This window comes from Monodelphis domestica, chromosome 2, assembly GCF_027887165.1.
Source record: "Monodelphis domestica isolate mMonDom1 chromosome 2, mMonDom1.pri, whole genome shotgun sequence".
In the NCBI taxonomy this organism is placed as follows: Eukaryota; Metazoa; Chordata; class Mammalia; order Didelphimorphia; family Didelphidae; genus Monodelphis; species Monodelphis domestica.
Window position 1 is genome coordinate 488184047 of NC_077228.1, and position 21490 is coordinate 488205536.

The window sequence follows — 21490 nt, forward strand, 5'->3', positions numbered from 1 at the left end:
GAGAGAGAGAGAGAGAGAGAGAGAGAGAGAGAGAGAGAGAGAGAGAGAGAGAGAGAGAGAGAGAATGAAAAGTCTCCAAAAACATATCCAGGCCTTTTGTGTTTTGTTTTTTTTTTTTTTTAATCAAGAGGGAGCCTCTATCTGAAAACAATCTTAACAAAGTACTTCTGAAATTGTGGTAAGATTGTATTTGTTAAGAGTCCTCTTCTGTACACAAAGGTACTGTGGACTACATTGGCCCATCCCTGTTCACCCATTTCCATTCCTCCTCATTTTTCTTCACTCCCTTGAAGAAATGGAGAATAGGCCAGGTTCATCACTTCATCCTATTTTCCTCAGTCTCTTTATTTATAAAATGAGTTAGAGAAGGAAATGGCAAACCACTTCAGTATCTTTGCTTGGAAAACATGACATGAGGTCACACAGAGTTGGACATAACTGAAAATGATCAAGTAACGAAGATGGAAGGAATAAACAGTGATTATCTATTTATTTTTTTATTTTATTCAAAGATATTGTATTTTCCCAATTACATGTAATAACAATTTTCAACACACATTTTCCAAAATTATGAGACAAATTGTCTCCCTCTCTCCCTTCCCTCTCCACTCTCAGAGATGATAAGCAATTTGATCTGGGTTTTACACATATTATCATGCAAAACAAAATTCCATGTTGGTCATTGTTTTAAGAGAATACTCATATAAAACTGAAACACCCAAATAAATCTGTAAATAAACTAATGTGAAAGATAGTATGCTTTGATCTGCATTCTGAGTCCAACAGTTCTTTCTCTGGAGGTGAGCAGCATTCTTTGTCCCAAATTTCTCAGAATTGTCCCAGATCATTGTATTGCTGGGACTAGCAGTCTTTCACAGATAATCATCAACCAATACAGTTGTACAATGTTCTCCCAGTTCTGCTTATTTCACTCTGCATCAGTTCCTGCAAATCTTCCCAGCTTTTGCTGAAATCATCTTATCATTTCTTATAGCACAATAGTATTCCATCACCAACATAAACCATGATTCATTCAGCTATTCCCCAATTGACATATATCCCTCAATTTTCAATTCTTTGCCAGGTATTACATTATTTAAAGTAGAAAAGGTTTTGTGGGTGGAAGGTTTAATAGACTATAAATTCCTTGAAAAGTAGAGATTGTTCCTTTTTCCTTTGTATCCCTTAGCACCTGAAAAATTACCTGGCACATCATAGACACTTTGATCCAAAGAGCTTTTATTAAAGGCCTATTCTGTGCCAAGTGCTTAATAAATGAATTGTTGGAGAGCCAAACCTGGAGTGGGAGGTTCTGAGTTCAAATTTACTCTTGGATATTTCTTAACCGTGTGGCCTGACCCTGATCACTTAACTCTCATTGCTTAGCCCTTATGACTTTTCTGTCTTAAATACATAGGATTGATTCCAAGACAGAAGGCAAGCATTTAAAAAAAAATAATGATAAATTATTTGATGAACTGGGATTGAAACAGAACATCAGATTTGTGAATTGGGAAGAATATAGAATTTAGAGTCAGAGGACATGTATTGAACTTCTGATCAAGCTACTTACTTGCCTGTATGACTTTGGGCAAATCACTCACTCCTATGGACCTCAGGTTCCTCATTTGTAAAGTAAGGGTGTTGGAAGAGGTGGGCTCTGTGGTCCTTTAATGTTTTTCTCTATCTTCCTTCTCTATTCTCTGGTCCATCAAAGTGTGTGTGTGTGTGTGTGTGTGTGTGTGTGTGTGTGTGTGTGTGTGTGTGTGTGTGTGTGTGTAAGAGGTCAGCTGCATCCTGCCTCCTTTTCCTTCTTCCATTCAAACACTGGGAATGAACCAGAGCAGCCTCTCCTTCCTCCTCCTCCTCCTCCTTCTCCTCCTCCTCCTCCCCTTCTCTCTCCCCTTCCTCCCTTCTCTCTTCTCTTTCTCCATTAATATTCATGTCTTGTTTTGGCTTAAAATTCATTTCACTCTCCAAGCTTTACATAATGCAGAATCTTTGATCTCACTGTTGGGACATCCATCTTCTTTAAAAACTTTGCCTTTTATCCAAGTTGTATCAAGAAGGCCATCTTTGGTGATCATTCTATGACTAGCCAAAAAAGCTCATCTATTTGATAATCTAGTGCATATAAAACTTCCTATATTTGAACTTAAATGATTTGGAATTGATTGCTAAGCATAAGTTTATGAGTTTAGATTATATATGAAAAATTGGCCAAGCCAATTAAGAGCATAAACAAGACTGGGTTGACAGTATGGGGTGAAATTTTTACTTGAGAAAAGAAATGGTTTTAGTACACTTTATTTTTAAAGTAATCTTATATTTTATATTTTAATAAATACATTTTATTATAATTTTTTTCTTTATATCACCTACATTTCCTGATGTTTCTCTGATCTTCATAGAATTTAAATGCACTCATTTGAGAAAGTACACAAAATTGATGACTCAATTTCAATCTTTTGACTAAAATAGAGGATCTTGGGGTCCTCTACCAGTCAGCATTATTAGCCTCAGTCTAGTTCAACAGATCTTAACCTAGGGTCTGTATTTGTTGTTTAAAAATATGTAGATAACTGTATTACCTTTTTCTTTTTTTTAAGGTTATTTTATTTTCCCAAATACATGTAATAAGAATTTTCAAACATCCATTTTCTGAAGTTAGATCTACATTGTCTCCCTCCCTCCCTTCTGTCTCCCCTCTTGGAGAAGGTAGGCACTTTGATCTGGGTTGTACATATATTATCATACAAAACATACTTCCATATTGGTCATTATTATGAGAGAATAATTATATAAAACCAAAACCCTCAAATAAAAACACAAATTAATGTGAAAAGTAGTATATTTTGATCTGTATCCATCTAACTCCAACAGTTCTTTCTCTGGGGGTAGATAGCATTCTTTGTCACGAGTCTTTCAGAATTGCCCTGGATCATCACATTTCTGAGAGTAGTTGTCTTTCACAGTTGATCTTCATACAATATTGCTGTTACTGTATACAATGTTCTCCTGGTTCTGCTTATTTCCTTCTGCATCAGTTCATGTAGGTCTTTCCAGAAGATAACTGTATTTTAATGTAATTGATTTCCTTTGTAGTCTGTGCATTTTTTCTGTCCTTAAAATTTTTATTCTAAGGAATCCATAGGGTTCACCAGATTACCAGAGGTCCCCGACATACTGTTGTAGCCAATCCATGCATTGAATTTCATAGTAACAGCTGAGGATAATCTCAAGCCTTACTGTGTGCAAGGCATTCTAATATACCTTAAACAGCACCTGTGAAATAACAAAGATGTTATTAGGCTTGTTTTATAGATGAGGAAATAAAAGCTCTGAGGGTTAAATCCCTTGTCAAAAGTCACACAGGTGGTGTCAAGGGTATCATTGGAATGTACATCTTTCCTGATGTCAAGTCCATTGGCTACGCCATATTCTTCTTAAAATAATCAACTTTATTTCTCTACAATTCATATTTTCATTAATTATGATTGTCTTGGCCCCTACCACCTCCATCTTACCTCAAATTAGTGAGGCTTGTATGTCATATCATAACCCCTGGCAAGCAACCCACTCTAATACCCAGGAGAGCTCATTAAATGAAGGAGGGAGTGAATGAATAAGAGCAAAGATCCTGTTAGATCATGATTCATGACTTAATCAGGGCTATTTTCCTTTAAATGCATTAGAGATGTGTGAGATTAAAATGAGGGTATGTAAGATGCCTTCTTTCTGCCTCACAAATATTCCATTGTCAAACAGAGGCCTGCCCTGCTTGCCATCTGCCCCTACCTGGCAGATTGACAGAATTTGTTGTTGGCTGTCCTTGATAGGTATCCTTTTCCTCGACCCTATTAGATGGTTTATTGTTGTTTTTAGCAAACAGCTGATGCCTCATGGAAATTTCAACATGCTATTCTTCTCTGTTCCATTTATCTTTTATTTTGTATGGTTTTTCTCATCTTTATTAGCAGGGACATTTACTGGGAAACTAGATCTTTGTCATTTGGTGGTTTTCTGTTCCAAACCCACCTGGAGCCAGAAACATCTCTGCGACAGAACAGTTGGTTGCTATGGAAACAATTGTCCTCCCTGGATCAGAAAGCTTACCCTCAGGAAAAGTGAGAGTGGTATATTAGTTGGAATAAGGAATATGGTAGCCTTGGGCAATATTGATTATCTTCTTCAACTTGGGACTTTGGTTCCAAAGCAGTCAGTCTTCTTCCTTGAACCCTATAATGATCAACCAGTTCATTCCCATCTCTTCTTTGCCAACCTGGAAAGACTAAACCCAGAAGGGACCCAAGAGACAGATTATACAATCCAATCCATCATTTTACAGTTGAGGAAACAGACTTTCTGAGGTTAAGAAACTTGCCTAAGGACACAAGCTGTGTAGGCAGGATTCAAATCCAGGACTCTTGCCTCTAAATCCAGGGCTCTTCATGCTACCTCCATTCAATCCCAGCCCACAAACCTCTTCTTCCAAGACTTCCCTTGTAAACGGTACCTTCCAAAATCAGACCCAGCTCCAGCATTCAGATATTTGGTTAGCATGGGATAATTCTGTATCCTGTCCTTGATTTTCTCCAATGTATTATATTTTGCCTCCCCAGCTGTGTTATGTATGCTATATTTACTTCTTAACTGGTTGTTTGGGGCTTTACTTGAATTTACATATTTTTCACCCAGCTCCCAGCATAGGATGGTAAATTTAGAGCAGGTCAGGGCCAAAGCAGTCGTCTCAAGGAGGTGAAGTGACCTACACAAAGTCACACAGGTAGTAAGAAAAAAAGAGTTGGAATTTTAACCAAGGTCTTCTAACTCCAAATCTAGAATCTTTCCCACCCTATAGTTATAATAGTTTACATTTAAATAATATTTTAAGTTTTGAAAACTGCATTATAAATATTGAATTTTATATTCATGAGAACCTGGCAGGAAGAGGTTTTCATGATTCCCATTTTATAGATGAGGAGACTGAGACAGACATTCATTAAAGGGATTGTCTAGGATCATACAGCTATTTGTGGCAGGATTTGAATTCAAGTCTCTCTAGACTCCAGGTCTAATATTCTATCCACTAGAGTATCTGACTTTCTTCATTCTTCAAATAAGTAATTGCCTCTGGTATAGGGGTATAGATGGTATAGGGGACTGAATATAGGACCTGGGGTCAGGAAGACCTAAGTTCAAATCCAGTCTCATTTACTATGTTATAGGATTTACTATGTTATAGGATGCTGGGCAAGTCACTTAACACTGTTTGCCTCAGTTTCTTCATCTGTAAAATGACCTGGAGAAGGAAATGGCAAACCACTCCTCCATCTTTGCCAAGAAAACCCCAAATGGGGTCATGAAGAAAGTTGGACAGAACTTAACAACAGCCTCCCAGAGAAGGGAAGTCATTTGCCCAAGATCATATAGCTACTAAGACACAGAGGTGAGATTGGAACTCAAGTCCTCTCCAGATGCAGTGCTCTTTCTACTTTTCCTTCTGGTGCATGTTGAAAAGGCAGAAGAAGAAAAGAAAGAACGGGAAAAAGAGTTTTTACTGTTCCTACTTTGACAGTCTTCTATTTAATTGATTTTCAACTAAAGCTCCATGTAAACAATTAGAGCTGTTCCGTGGAGTTAAATAATAACTGGGTAGGTTCACTCACCTCAGCGAAAAGAAAGGTTTGATGTGTATTTCCAAACAGCTATTTGAAAAAAACTAAAATCAGATTGGATAGGAGGAAGAAGGAAGAGAATAAAGGAGGGGGCTGGATCTAGTTTTGATTTCTGGCATTTACTACTATCCCCTTTGTGCCTGGCAGAGTGGAGAGGGCACTGGGCTCTGAGGCAGGAAGTTGTGGTTATTGAATTATTTCAGTTTTGTTGACATCGTATCCTACTCTTCATGGCTCTTTCATTTGGAGTTTTCTTGGCATACTAGAGTGGTTTGCCTTTGCTTTCTCAATTTATTTTACAGATGGGGAAACTGAAGCAAATGAGATTAAATAACTTGCCCAGGGTCATATGGCTAGTAATGGATTTGAACTCAGGAAGAGGAGTCTTCCTGACTCCGGGTCCACACATTGCACCAACTAGCTGCCCTCAGAATCAAGAAGATGTGAGTTCAAATTCTCCCTCAGTGCTTTGGTGACCTACCTTGTCATAAACTTCTCTGTTTCAATGTCCTTAAGCCTAAAATGAGATGGTTCAACTCAATGGCCTCTCAGGTCTCTTTTACGCTAAACCTACGGTCCTATAATCCCAGAACCCATTAGATTTCTCCTCTGTTCAGTGGAATATTATTAAAAAGAGCTGATGTCTCTGAAGGGGAAGGGCAGGAACTATATTTTGTTACCTATGCTTTTTGTTGTTGTTGATTTTATGTCTCCAGCCCTCAGTTTTTTGTTTTGTTTTATTTTATTGGACAATAGGGATAGGGAAGTTGAACTAGAGGGTGATGTCCTGACTCTTTGATCTCACCTATGGAAACCTCTCCCTCCCATAATAATAGAAGCTTCCTTTCCTATGGGAGCATTATGGGTTCCAAAGCATTTTCCGTCCATCTCATTCCATGCTCACAGCCTTTTTGCAAAGTGGGATCAGCATTTGTCGTTATGTGTGTTTCCTTTCTTTGTTGAAAAATTGAAGCTGTCCTGTTTTTCCACCGTGTTGCTTAAAACTGTAAATATGGTTATCATGAATAATGAATGCTCTAGGTAGATCTCATCAATACAGCTCTTTTGTTTTCTAGAAATAAACCGGCTGTAAATTCAGCCTTGATGTACAGGCTTGGGGGAAGTCGGAGCTACTTTTAAAACAATATCCTTCTAGCGTTCTTGCAAGTGTGAGATGTCATTAAGGAGCACAAAGCATAGCCACACAGAATATGATCATCCAGGGCTTTAACTAGGAGCTTGCTCAATAGTGAAGGTAATGATTGACTAGAATTGCAACCCAAGGGCTAAGAGAGGGGCAATGTAACAGCAGACATGTCGTCAGAAATCAAGGTTGCAATCCTGGGAGATGCCTCATGCTAGCTCTGTGACATAGGACAGCATAGTAGAGTATAAGGAGGGCTACACTTGGAATTGGAGGGTCTGGGTTCAAATCCTGCCTCTGTTACTTATTACCTATGTAATCTTGGGCAAATCACTAAAACTTTCTGGGTCTCTGTGAAAAGAAGAGGATTGAACTAGACAATCTCTTAGTTCCTTTACCATTCTAGATCTCTGATCTTATGAATGCCTAAAGTCCCTTGATATATGGAGAACTGGAGGGAGGAGTAGCCCAGTCTCTATCTGGGGAAAAAAAGTGGCTTTGCATTATGATTTAATAATATGATACTTCTTCGGTTTAAAGTATAGGCTGTAGAGACAGCTAGGTAAAACATCAGCCTGGAGTCAGAAGGAGCTAAGTTCAAATCTGACTTGAGACACTTCCAGCTATGTGATTCTGGGCAAATCACTTAAACCCCAATTACTTAGCCCTTGCAGCTGTTATATCTTATATTGATACCAAGACAGAAAATAAAGGTTTGATTTTAAAGTATAGATTAGATTAGGTCTTAATGTATCATGTAATGCATAAAATTTATGTTTAAGTGTAATTTGATTTTAGTTGTTTTAGTTTAGCAAAGAAAAATAAGATCCTTTATGATTGAGTCTTCAATAAACATTCATCTTTAAAATAAAAAACTAGCATTCCTTGCGGACAAACCCTAATGAAATGTTGTTCTCCCCTTGATAGCCTGGGAGTACAGATTGTACTTGCTGCTAACCTTTGGTGCACAAAGATTATCTTTTAGATGAAATAGGGGAACTCATTCATTCTTTAGCTAAACAATCAAGATACTTATCTAGAGGCTATGGTATACAAAGCACTTTTAGGCAAAGGCTATATGATTTGAATTTAGTACATTGTACATGAATACTGTACTTTGGATCTTGTGCAGAAACCTTTAGGAATAAATCAAATGACAAAGATTTGAATGTGAGAACACCTTAATCTAAGGAACTTAATCTAGGAGGGAAAGTTTCTAAACTACTACACCCAACTGTGACCACACATAACACCTAGGATAGTAAACCTTTTAGAGACTGAGTGCTCAAACTGCATTCCTCACACATGTGAGACCACTCCTCCCCTACCTCAGATGGGGGAAAGAGGAAGTGCTCCCATTGAGCTTCTGAGCAGAGGGGTGGGTGATGTAAGAGGAGAGGTGGAGAGGGGGAGGGGAGCAGCCCCCTTTGGCACACTCTGGCATGTTTGCCATAGGTTCACCAACATGGACCTAGGAAGTTGCCTTAAGTGTTCAAGTATTGTTATTCTGGGGCTTATATACCATTGGTATTCCAAATTGAGAAAATATCACATTGAAATTGTTTTAAATATGAGATTCCAGCTTTAATATCAAAATTTAGCCTGGAGGAACCATGGTTCAAGGGAAAAGGATTTGGATTTGGAATTAGGAACATGGGTTTGAATTCCACCTGTTCAGTCAAGCTTAAGACTTACAGGCTCTGTAGCTTACCAGCCATGTGACCTTTCAGGGACTCATTTACTTTTTGGGGCTTCTGTTTCCCAATCTGTAAAATGAGGTGCTTGGACTATATAACCTCTAATGACCTTTCTAGAACTAGCATTCCATGATTTTATTTCATTTCATTAATGTGCTTCTATGAGAAGTCTCCTTCTAGGGCAATGGAAAGGTAGATGGTGAATTTGTACAGGCTGTAAGAAACCCAAAAGAAGAACAAGAAAAAATTATGTGATTAAGGATTTATATGACAGAAAGAGAAGATATACTTATCCAATGGCAAAAATGAGTAATGGCTAATGGCCAGAGGGCATCTGTGAAATCAGATAGACAAACAGACAAAAACAGACACACACACACACACACACACACACGCACACACACACACACACACACAGTCTTATACACAATTGCCTTTGATAAATCTTTGGGAGAACAGGAAAAATTCACAGAGGAGGGGTAGGTATGGATGGGTTGCAATCAACCTAACTAGAAGGAGCTCTTGAATAGAATATACCACAGATCCTTCTGAGCTTTTTAATCCTTCTCAGTATCCTCCAGAAAAAGCCAGAGTTGAAGCTCTTTTCACAGCAGAGTATCAATAAGTATACTGCCTTTGGGGGCAGCTGGGTGGCTCTGTGGATTGAAAGCCAGGCCTAGATATGGGAGGTCCTGGGTTCAAATGTGGCCTCAGACACTTCCTAGCTGTGTGACCCTGGGCAAGTCACTTAACCCCCATTGCCTAGTCCTTACCACTCTTCTGCCTTGGAGCCACTACATAGTATTGACTCCAAGATGGAAGGTAAGGGTTTAAAAAAAAATAACTATACTAACTCAATGATTAGGCTACCAACCAGTCTGTCAAACCAAGCATCCTGTCTCATTTGTTAGAAAACAATGGCTCTTGGAACATAGTAATCTATTAACAATGCCATTTCCAATTCCCAAGTCATTTTTTAAGTGTTCAAGCATAATTCTTAATGAATATTTTAATGTTTCATTGTATTTTAAAATCTCTAATGCCCATCAACCAAGGCAGCACCAGAGAACAATTCAAAATGTTCTACCCCAGGGCCCATAGTCACTTTCAGAATTAATATGTAAGAGAAGCCTTTTTGCATTTTAATGTCTGAACATGTGGGAGAACTATGGTAACTCCAAGCGGAAAGATTCTGGAAAATTTTCAATAGTGACTCTAGGCCAAGGTTGAGCTTGCTTAATTTACTAGACTAGGCTAAATGATCTCTCATATTGGGCCTTTGAATTCAAAATGGTGGCCAATGCTCTCTCTAAATTGAAATGTCTGGCCACGGATACAAAGAATAAATACCTCTCACATAGCTTTTATTGGTTTGAATATAATAGAAGGTAAATAAGATAGTGCTCAGAAAGAAATAAATTTTTCTTTGGTGTCCCTTATCTTTTCTGTGCCCTTTGCCCCCTCCCGCGTCCTACCACCTTCTGCCTTTCCTACACCTCCAGGTAGAGCTGATAAATTAACTTATTGGTAAGCAACTGGCCAGTGGTTTCAGTAGTGGGTCCTCATAGTCAACTTAACCAAGAGGGAGAGGGAGAAAGGAATGAAAAGGGGGAAAAGTAGCTCTCAAAGAAAGAAGATAAGACTGAAAATTGTCAGGCTCATAACAAATAATTCAATTCAATTCAAATCAGCAAATATTTATTAAGCATCAGTTATGTGCATGGTACTATTGTAGGCATGAAACAGGCAAAGATAAAAATAATACATAGTCCTTGCCTCAAGAGTTTAGAATCCTTTTGAGCAAGACAAGGCAACAATAATCTATTGAGCACTTATGTGCCAGGAAGTGTGTTAAGAGCTGGGGATACAAATACAAGCAAAAAGAAATGCAATATCAGTCAGTTCCCAAAGAGTTTACATTCTAATAAGGGAACATAATATATGAACATGGACCTAAAAGTAGAATGGTGAGAGAGAGAAAGTTACCTCTAAAAGGGTATGGGTGTCAAAGTCCAGAGAATCAGATGTAGATACGTGGAATAACATGGTTGATCTTAGTCCTTCCCCAAAACAAAGGAGCAGGAAGGACCCACCAATGGAAAAAGGGAGTTGACATGGCAGGTGGATGTTCCAGAATAAGAAGAACCCAAGTATAGAAGAAGGTTACAGGGTGAGAAGGTGGTTGAAGCATTAAAGATAAAGTTCATGGAGAACTGGGGAGGGGGGGAGGATCCAGAATATACACAATTTATGTATGATATAAGGCAGAATGAGATATGGGTAAAGGGGGGTTCCATATACTGCTCTAGGAAAAGTTGAGATGGAAAAAAATTGCTTTTAGCTGGAATGATACAGAGAGTCTCTATGGAGGGGGAAGCATGTGAAAAGGGCATTTAAGATTAGGGCTTCAATAGGCAAAGAGGAGTTTGAAGCATGTCCCAGGCATGAGAACACCAATTCTTAGAGAGGAAAGAGCAAGGCAAACTTGGAAAATAGCTAGCTGCCTAGGGCAGCTTGAACATAGAAGGGTTAAGGGCTAAAGAATGAAATATAGCTCCAAAAACTGATGGTGAAGGCTGGTAGATGGGGTTAGTCCTGCCAGTGCTGAGAAAAATCTGAATTTAATATGTTTAAGTAATGGCAGGAAACATTTTGGGAGGACAAGATAACTCCATGGAGAGCAATGGGACCAAGAATGATTGCTCCCCATCCTGTCAGCATCATTTGCCAAATTTCAGGAGCAGAGCTCTGGGGAATGGGAGACAGCTCTAGCCAGCAGATACTTCCAGGCAATCATGATTTGGAAAGAGTGACAAGGAACAGGATTGCTATTGTTCAGTTCTATCTGACTCTTCATGGTCCCATTTGGGGTTTTCTTGGCAGAGTTGGAGTGTTTTGACATTTCCTTCTCCAGCTTATTTTACAGATGAGGAAATGGAGGGAAACACAGACTTGTTCAGGGTCTCAGTTAAGGCCAGATTTGAACTCAGGAAGAAGAGTATTTTTGACTTGAAAGCCAGTACTCTCTCCACTGCGCCACCATATACCTGTTAAAGAGATTTTCTTAATTTACCCCTCTGTCTCTTTAAGAGCCTAGAGGACAGGGTTCCAAATAGATCAGAACTGACAGGTTCAGTGAGTCAGTAAGCCAGAGCTGAAGATTCCATTACTAGGGAGACCAGGACTGAGAGGAGGAATGTATTGATTTAGAATCTTGAACCCTAGAGACTACATTTCCCACAATCCCCCTTTTCTTTTCCTGTTTGTGTGTCTCCTTATGTGGATTGAGTTTTGAGTTTCCATTTCTGCCCATGTGGTCTCTTGAACTTGTACCAGTGTAAAGGAGGGAGCAGTTTTTTGCCTTTGTTGTTGTTTTTTTTAATTTCTCTGTTTTTTTAAATTTCTCTCTGCTCTGAGTGGATTTTAATAAGTAGTATTAAAATAGTACTTGGAGTATTGAATATTAATTTTAATCTTTACAGGAAGTAGCAAACCCTCTGATAGGAGGGACAGTTGGTCAGTGAGGAGATAAGGAAGCAGCCGCTGACAGTTGGAGGGTTTTGCCTCTAGGATCTCAAGAGAGTAGGAGGTCTGCCTCTGAGGCAAGGGGCTACTGGCAGTTGGCTGCTGACAGTTGGGCTGCAGTAGAAAACTGATTGAAGGAGTGAGTGAGTGGTGGCTGGCTATTATTTTAGGGAGTTAGGGAGTTAGTGAATAATTTATAAAGAGTAGAGTAGGCCTGGTGTGCCAGGCAGAAGAACCTGTCCTCAGAGGACAGAGATAGTTTTAGGAAATTTTAAGTAGTTATTGGGAATTATAGGTATATTTGTAGGATATAAGATTAATAATTTCTCTTTCCTCTTTTCTATCTTTCTATCTATACTTCTTTCTCTAATTAAACAAAGTTTCTGTTAAACTGCTCTTTTCACTTTTTCAAACTCCTTAATTTAACCCTTCCATACCCAAGAATGGGACACTTGATCCATCAATATGACTCCTCCAATGAGTATCTATGGAAGGAATAAATGAGCTCTTGCCCTCCTATCAGCAGAAAAACAAACAATCGATCAGTATACACCATTTGTATGGGGCCATTTTCCCCATACATTGTACTAGGGGTGGAAAGTTAAAAATGAAACATTCCCTGCCTTCAGGGAGTTTACATTCTGTAGGAAAAGACAACATGGATTCATAGACGTAGAAATAAAATCTATTCAAAAGAACCAGGGTTGTAATGGTTAGAACAGGTTTGACTAAATTATAAGAGTTTAAAAAAATGTTCTGGTTGTCATTTATAGAAATTAACCCTTAAGTCACAAGAATGTTAATAGCTCAAATAGATTTATTATAGTAACATAAAGATAATAAAGGGAAATATAGAAAGGAAGTAAAGAATTACCTAGCCTAATAACTAAGAGTCTGTCTCCAAATCTCAGCCTCAGAAACAACCTCTCCCTGCTTCCTGCTGGGTCTCACCTTATATGATGTTCCTGTCACCTCCTAACTCTCCTATGTTGTCCCCCCCCCCAACCAATCACAGTTCCTCAATTAGCCTGGCACCACCCAGGGAGGCAGTGCCTGTGGGATCAATTCCCTGGTCACTGATTGACCCAAATTCAGAACAAATGGAAGTCTAAATCTCTGATTGATCATATTAAAACACAAATTCCCTTCTCACAATCCCCCAACCCCCCCATGATTCTACTGGGAGAGGTACATGTTGAAATCTCCTCAATTGAGGGTCTTGGGAGGTTAACATGCCTAGTCTCCCCAATGAATCATTTCAAATAATGAACCTATACTTTTAAGAATTCTCCCACTAAAGGTATATAAAACATTGTACTTTCTAAGGGGAAGTCACAGTAACTTGTGAACAAGAGGGAAATAAAAGAGAGAGAAAATAAAAACAATAATTAATAAAAACATTGACAAAAAGCCAATTGGGGACATTCCTCTTTGGCATAAGAATTTACATTCACAATAAATGTGTTCAACCCACTTTAGTTCAGTTCATTATATTCCAAAGTTCATTCTGGATCTTTTGATGCAGCCTGTGGTTTCTACAGGCATCTCCATGATACCCTCTTCAAAAAATTTGCCTTCCTCAGTCAAGGTGCTGGCAAGTCTCTTCTTCCTCCAAAAGATTTTCAAACTCTGGATTTTAGGACAATCACACAATTAAAACCATACAATCCCCATTGAGGAGGGTGATGATCAACACCATGATCACCCCATGATAATAATAAAATTATAAGCATAAAAAAAGAATGAACAAACTCACAAGTCCTTGAATCACTAACAAGATTCAATTAAAATGACTTATGTCCCACAAACCTATAGGACAAATACAACAACACTGAATTTACCCAGTGGCATCTAGGACTATAGAAAATTGCCATATTATAAAAGAGAAAAAGGGATTAGATTCTGATGTAAAAGGGAAATGATTCCCTAGTCTGATTTTACCTTCGACCTTAGGTATAGGGGAGCCAAAATAGCAACCAAACTAAAGTACTTGTTGAAATGTGTCATGGGGGAGTCCAATATCTGACATTGTCAAATAGCCACTTCCTCAAACCTCAAACAAATCCTCTGTCTTGGCACAAATCTTCATCAATCTCACAGGAATTGGTGGTCTTTTTGACCTTGTGCTTGTTGGCACTGTACAGTGCCTCTTTTGTGATCCTTTCTTTTGAAATCAGACATAATTTTAATCAATGTCCCATAATATTTAAAATAAATGGTAGGTTTCTTTAGTCTAAAGCTTTTTGGTATGAATTGATATTAGGGCTAATGTATATTATAAACTTATCCTTTAAAATAAAAAAAAACACTAATACTGATTCCATGTACTTCAAGAACAAAAAATAAAAAGAGAAGGAAAAAATTCAAGCATTCTATTGCAAAGAAAAGAAAAGCAATAATAAAAATATTCAGGAATTAACTGTTTCAGTGAAAACAGAGACACAACACAAAGGTTCCACATTCAAAAGTGAAATCTCTTTTCTTTTTAGCTTGGCCATGATTAACAGTATGAGTACAGTAATACAACAACTAACATAAATTCTAAGAAGTATCAAAGTCCCCCAAATCATAAAAGCTCACTTGATGACAACTGCAAACAAACCCATTCACTACAACCATGAGAAGTTTCACCAGCTATCATTAGCTATTTGATGTGTTATTTAAAAGCCTTTGAAGCTCTTGGATACTTGTCATAAGTTTTCCAGATCTATTTACAGATGATTTCTAACAGAGTCTATTACTGCCATTATTCCAAAGTTTGGCAGGAGAGCCCAGAAAAAAAAATTCTGTACTCTTCATAAAGTTCAAAAAAACTTTTTGGGTCTAGAATGTCACCAAGAATTTGGATTACTCTCTTGGTGGAAGGGCAGAATAAGATGAAGAGTTACAAATATAAAACCATTCAAGGGTCACCAAACTTTATAGGAAATCTTCCCTCCTTTGGGAATCATCCAGAGGTCACCAAGAGGCATGAGAAATTCTCCCATCTCTGGGATGAGATTGCAACAGCCACAATATTTCTTTTCATGGCTTTCAAAGACATAAATTGCTACTCTTCTTAATTCCTCAAGATCCATATTAGCCCCGTTTGGGCAGTTAGTCTTAAAACAGTCCTTAACCACCTTACAACAGTTTTTTTTTTTTACAAACTCTCTTCTTATTTGTCTTACATCCCTTTCTCTGGAAAGATCCAGGTCTATATATCTATCTCCCAACTCAATAAGTCTATCCATAAACTGGGAGGGGTTTTCATCATGTTTTTGCTTTATATTTTGTCCATTTACCAGGCCTATCAGAGCAAGCTCTCATTGCTTTTAGTAATGCCTCTCTAGCCTGATATAATTGTACGCATTCCTCTTCTATATTCAAGTCCCATTTTGTATTTTCCTGTGGCCAATGAATTGCTCCCCTTCCCTGAGCCTCATTAACAAGAGAAACAATTTTATTTCTTTCTCTTTCTGTTAGAAAGACTTGGAGCAAAATTTTCACGTCAATCCATGTGGGATCATATGTGAGGTAAATACTTTCAAGCCTTTTTTTATGATTACAATGGGATTATCATCAAAGGATGGGGTATTTGTCTTGAATCTTTAAATATCTTGTGCAGTGAAAGGTATATGGTTCCTAATGGTCACTAAGTCTCCATTATTAAAAGTGGGAACTCCCCTTAGGGGGAATAGAAATTTAATTGGATTATTTTAGATTACTGCTGCTTGTTTTTTTTTGTTTGGGTTGCAATGGAGTAGGTGAGGAAACAGGGTGGAGTGGTAGGGGACAGGGGGAGAGATGGTTTGGGTAGAGGGAGAGGTAATTTGGGTAGGGGGAGTGATGGTTTGGTCAGGGTGAAAGATGAATTGGACTGAAGGAGAGATGGATCAGATAGGACGAGAAATGGATCTTACAGGGTGAGGTGGAGGCTGAGTAGTCTTAGGTGGTAAGGCAGTGAAGGGAGATGAATTTCCCTTCTGAGTTTTGAGATCAATCAAGCTATCTTCTCATTGTTTTTTCTTGGTGGGGAATAGATAAATTGCAAGGTATCCTATCAGTATAAGTACACCCAGGAACAATACTAAGCAAAGACATTCTAAAACTGTGAGCTGTACAGGCTTGGTAATGCTCTCTGGGAACAGGAGGTGTTTTAGATAGGCATAAAACTGCTTAGAAACAGTGTGAACCATGCTTTTCAGTACCATACTCAGTCACCTATTTGTTTTTAAATATGATTATTAAATTGCCTACAATTCTACTTCCTGCCTGTAAGTGGCACTACCCTAGTGTGGGAGGGTAAAAGGGTTTGGGTGTGGAACACAGGATATGAGCTGCTGGGATTCTTCCCTTAGTAGGCTCTAAAAGCTTCTCAGAGTTAAGAGAGTTCAGTTATCTTTACTGCTGCTCTCCCTAACTAGTCTCCCCAGTGTTCCACCTCCCACTTAGGCTAATGCTAGAGGTACATGGGGGATCAGGATGGGCCTTAAAGAAAGAGCAGACCTTCAGGAACAAGATAAAGCTTACTACTCTGGAGTTCTGGATTGTGAGGTAGTAGCTTGTGGGGGCAGGGTAGTCTTCCCTGTTACAGAAAGTCAGGGAGGTGAAAGTGTCCCCCACAGGTGAAGTCCTGAGGGGGTTGATTGTTGCTAATAATAATAATAATAATTAAAAAAAAACCCACCCAGCTTACCAGGCAGCAGCAAGCACTCAACTGTTCTTAGTTAAAGGGGAAAAAGAAATTTAGGACTTATTCATTCACACAGGAAACAGACCAACAGCTGTAGCATGTGGCTAATCTGTCCTTTTGTCTATTATGCTCTACCAACTTAGAGTGGAGATAGTTTTAGAGAGAGTAAAAAGTAAAGAAAATTAGGAGAAGATTGAGGGTACTCATCAATCCCTTCTTGGTTGCCAAAATTGTAATAGTTAGAATGAGTTTGACTATATTATGAGTAAAAAATGCCATGGTTACCTTTTATTGAAATTAACCCTTAAGTCACAAGACTGTTAATAGCTCTAATAGTTTTATATAGTAAGATAGAGATAATAAGAGAGGGAAATATAGAAAGGAGGTAAAGAATTACCTAGCCTAACAACCTAAAAGTCTTATAACCTATAAAAGTCTTATAACCTAGAGTCTGTCTCTGAATATCAGCCTCAGAAACAACCTCCCCCTGCTTCCTTCCAGGTATATATGCCATTACCTTCACCCAGTAGCTTTCCTACATCACACACACACATGAACCAATCACAGTTCCTCAATTAGCCTGGTACCACCCAGGGAGGCAGTGCCTGTGGGATCAATTCCCTGGTCACTAATTGGTTCAAATTCAGAACAAATGGAAGTCTAAATCTCTGATTGATCAAATCAAAACACAAATTCCCTTTTCACAGGAGAATGATGAGAAGTGTCACCTAGCAAAGAAAAATCAAAAAAAGTTCATGTAAAATGTGGTTCTTGAAGTAAATGATGATGAAAACAGGGATTCAAAGAAGGGGAGGTAAGGAGGAAGAGATTCTAGGCATGGTAGACAGCTTGTGAAAATGCAAAAATATGGTGGATGGAATGTCTTGTGTGAGGAAAATGGAGAAGGCCAGTTTGATGAAACATAGAGAGCATGAGTGGGAGTAATGTGTAAGAAGGCTGGAAAAGGAGGTTGGAACCAGCCCAAGAGGGTCTTTAAATGACAAACTGATGAATGTACATTTGATCCTGGAGGCAAAAGAATATATCAGATATGTCAAGTACTACCAGTGGCATTTAAAAAACAAACAAACCTTACCTTCTGTCTTAGAATCAATAGAAATGGTGGTTCCAAGGCAGAAGAGCAGTAAGGGCCAGGCAATGGGGATTAAGAGACTTGCCTAAGATCACACACTTAGGAAGTATCTCAGGTCAGATTTAAATCAAGGGCTTCCTGTCACTAGACCTGATTCTCAAGGTACATTTTTTTCTTTACTTTTTTCTCTTCCTCCTCTTCCTATTCCTCATCATCACTATAATTTACATAGACCTTTTAAGGTTTGCAACTTGTTGTTGTTGTTGTTATTCAATCATTCAATTGTATTGCTCTTTGTGGCCCCATGGACCTTAGCTGCTATCCATAGGGTTTTTTGGGAAATTGATACTAGAGTGATTTGCCATTTCCTTCTCCAATGGACTCTGTTGTCAGGCAATCAGAGATTAGGTGACTTGCCTAGAGTCACTCAGTGAGGAAGTTTCTGAGGACAAATTTGAATTCAGGTCTTACTGACTCCAGGCCCAGTGTTCTTAAATACTGAACTATAGCTGCCTCAGAGTTTCCAAAGTGCTTTATAACATCATACCTCACAACAGTCCTAGAAGGTGGTGTATTATTATTCCAGTATTGCAGATGAGGAAACTGAGGCAGGCTAAGGCTAAGTGACTTGATCAGGGTTATACTGCTTGAAAGTATTTGAAGCTATATTTAAACCCAAATCTTCCTAACTCCAAGATGGTGATCTCTCCATTGCACCACCTTTTTGTTAAAATGTCAGAACTAGAATGGACCTTTGAGATCATTAACTTCATCTCCCTCATTTTACAGATGAGGAAATTGACTTCCAGAGATTGTATAATCTACTAAAGGTCACACAATTAGAATTCACCTATTAGAACCTGGGTTGATCCCAAGACCAGGGATCTTTCCACTGTATTATATTGCCTCCAACAACCAATAGCCACTTCCACTAATTAGTGAGAGTTATTTCCTAGTTAATTCCCAACATTGTGTTACATCATTGTATTACTTTACTTGAGTTTAAGCCAATTTCTTATCTTCCTTTTTTAAAAGTTAAACCCTTATCTTCTGTATTGTGATCAATATAGGGTATTTCTTCCAAGGCAGAAGAGCAATAAGGGCTAAGCAATGGGGGTTAAGTGATTTGCTGGAGTCACACAGTTAGGAAGTGTCTGAGGTCAGATTTGAACCCAAGATCTTTCATCTCTATGCATGGCTGTCACAATCTCCTGAGCCACCTAGCTGCCCCACGTTGTATGTGCCTATTTTTAAGAAAAATTAATCCCTTTACTTTCTCCTTGAAACAAAGTACATATCTTCATTCTAAATTAGAGAGTTATAGGATTTAGGGCAGCTAAGTGATAGAGTGGATAGAGTTTTGGGCCTGGAAGATGCATCTTCCTGAGTTCAAATGTGGCCTCTGATATTTACTAGATGTGTGACCCTATGCAAGTAACTTTACTTATTTGTCTCAATTTCCTCAGCTGTCAAATGAGCTGGAGAAGGAAATGGCAAACCACTTTAGTATCTTTACCAAGAAAACTCCAAATGCGGTCACTAAGAGTCAGATATGGCTGAAAAAGATTCAACAAAAACAAAGATTTAGGACTAGAAGGAGTCTTGGAGATTACTTAGTATAGGCCACTTATATGACATTGAAGAGCCTGAGGTCCATAAAAAAACATTTCTGATCCAAAAACACAGATCCAGGTAAGAGAGGTAGGATTCAAACTGAGATTTTTTTTTTACCAAATCCAGCATTTTTTTTATCTGCCATCCCACTCTTGCATCCTCCCCATTCCAGGCTCTTTTGATCTGGCAGGCAATTCCATTCCAGTTTGGGATCAAAGACACCCAGCACTTTGTACCAGACACTAATCTATTTGCTCCAAAGTGGGCTTTTCCAGGAACTAGGAGTCTATATTCTAACTAGATCTTAACTAGGAGGGATATTATCACCCATCTAATATAACTCCCTTATTTTTTCAGGTAAGGAAATTGAGGCAAAATGAGATCAAATGATTTATTCAAGTTTGCACAAGTCTTCTAACAACACAAATCTTCTAATGAGATGACCAACACGTACCTTGCAGTTGAGCAAATTGAGATCTAGAGAAGAGAAGTAACCTCCATATTCACATAGACCTTGGCATTCTGCCTTCAAGTCCAGTACTCTCTTGCCTATATCAGGTGAGATGTGTTTAAATTCTACCCAATCAAGGATGGAGAACAAAAGAAGGTCCTTCCTCTCTTTCTGTCCAAGAACTATTTATTTTCTGAGAAACCTAAGGGACATATAGTCTACTCTGTGTGTGTGTGTGTGTGTGTGTGTGTGTGTGTGTGTGTGTGTGTGTGTGTGTGTGTTTTAGGTGGGGAAGGGAACAATGAAGATGTGAGAATGGAAGAAAGGACCAGAAAGACGGAGGCAGATTTTAAACTCAAGCTGCTAAGCTGGTCACATCTGGGGCATTTTTGAGATAGCTGTTTTTGGAAACAAAACTATAGGGTGTCTTCTAGGTTTAGACACCATTACAGGCAAACAATGGGAACATTTCCCTAGGCATCCAGAACTAGGTGGTTCTTCTTTTCCCACAAGAAACAAATTCGAACACTTTCTCGAGAGCAAGGGAAGAAATAACACATAATATAGGAGCTGTAGTCAGATAGTCTGAACCTGACTCTGAAGGGGCCTTGCAGCCTGCTGTCCACTATTGACCAGCAAAAGGCCTCTGTCAATAAGAAGGGGAAATCACAAGGAAAGGGAAGTCAGAAAGGTTTAGGGCCCAATCAAAAATGTTTTCGAAAGATTTCCTCCGGCTCACACCCATGGGCCAGATTCTTTGACCTAGCAGTTACTTCAATAGGAAAAATAGAGGCAAAAAGGAAGAGGAATCAGGAGGCAAAACACAATGAAAAAGAAAAAAATGGAAAGGCCTTTGAGGTGGAAAAAATGCTCTGTGAGAGGCAGAAGTAATTGAATTATGAGAGAAACTGGAAAGTTAATATGGAACCAACTGATATTGAAGGTGAACAATTAGAAAGCTTAGGGGGCTTACTATTAGATTAAGGCTTGTCTGGAGAATAAAGTTCACAGTTTCCAGGAAGAGGCAACAAGCTCAGAAGAATCCGAATAGCTCTGGATCTGTTGATAATCAGTGTCTTTTAACCTGAGTTTTGTTTTTTGTTTTTTTAAGTGACTACTATGTGTCAAATACTGTTCTAAGTCCTGGGGATATATATAGAAAAGCAAAAAAGGAAAAAGCCCCTGCTTTCAAGGAGTTCATAGTCTAATGGGGGAAACAGCAAGTAAACAATTATGTACAGTAATGATGATAATAATAATAGCTAACATTTATATAGCACCTACTATGTGCCAGACACAATGTTAAGTGTGTTACATATTTATCTCACTTGATCCTCACAATAACCCCAGGAGGTAGGTGCTATTCTTATCCCCATCTTACAGATAAGGAAACTGAGGCAAACAGAGGAGGTGACTTGCCCTGGGTCACACATCTAGTCATAGTCTGAGGTCAAATTTGAACTCAGGTCTTCCTGACAAGAAGATAAATACAAATTGGAGATAGTCTCATAGAGAAGGCATAAACATTAAGAGGATGGGGAAAGGGAACTGAAAGATAATTGTCACCCTTTCCTATAACAATAGTCCCCAATTTCTTACCTATTTGTTTTCTT

The 21490-nt window shown here is 38.6% G+C and overlaps 1 protein-coding gene across 1 annotated transcript in view; it reads right to left on the minus strand.

The window, feature by feature from the left end:
* Positions 1-206: 206 nt before the first annotated feature.
* CD58 (CD58 molecule) overlaps positions 207-21490 on the minus strand; it is a 150916-nt gene continuing 129632 nt past the window's right edge. Inside the window, exon 6 of the mRNA XM_056819253.1 lies at positions 207-3285. Coding sequence (XP_056675231.1) covers positions 3275-3285 — 11 coding nt within the window. The 3' untranslated portion in view covers positions 207-3274. The remainder of the gene's footprint in view (positions 3286-21490) is intronic.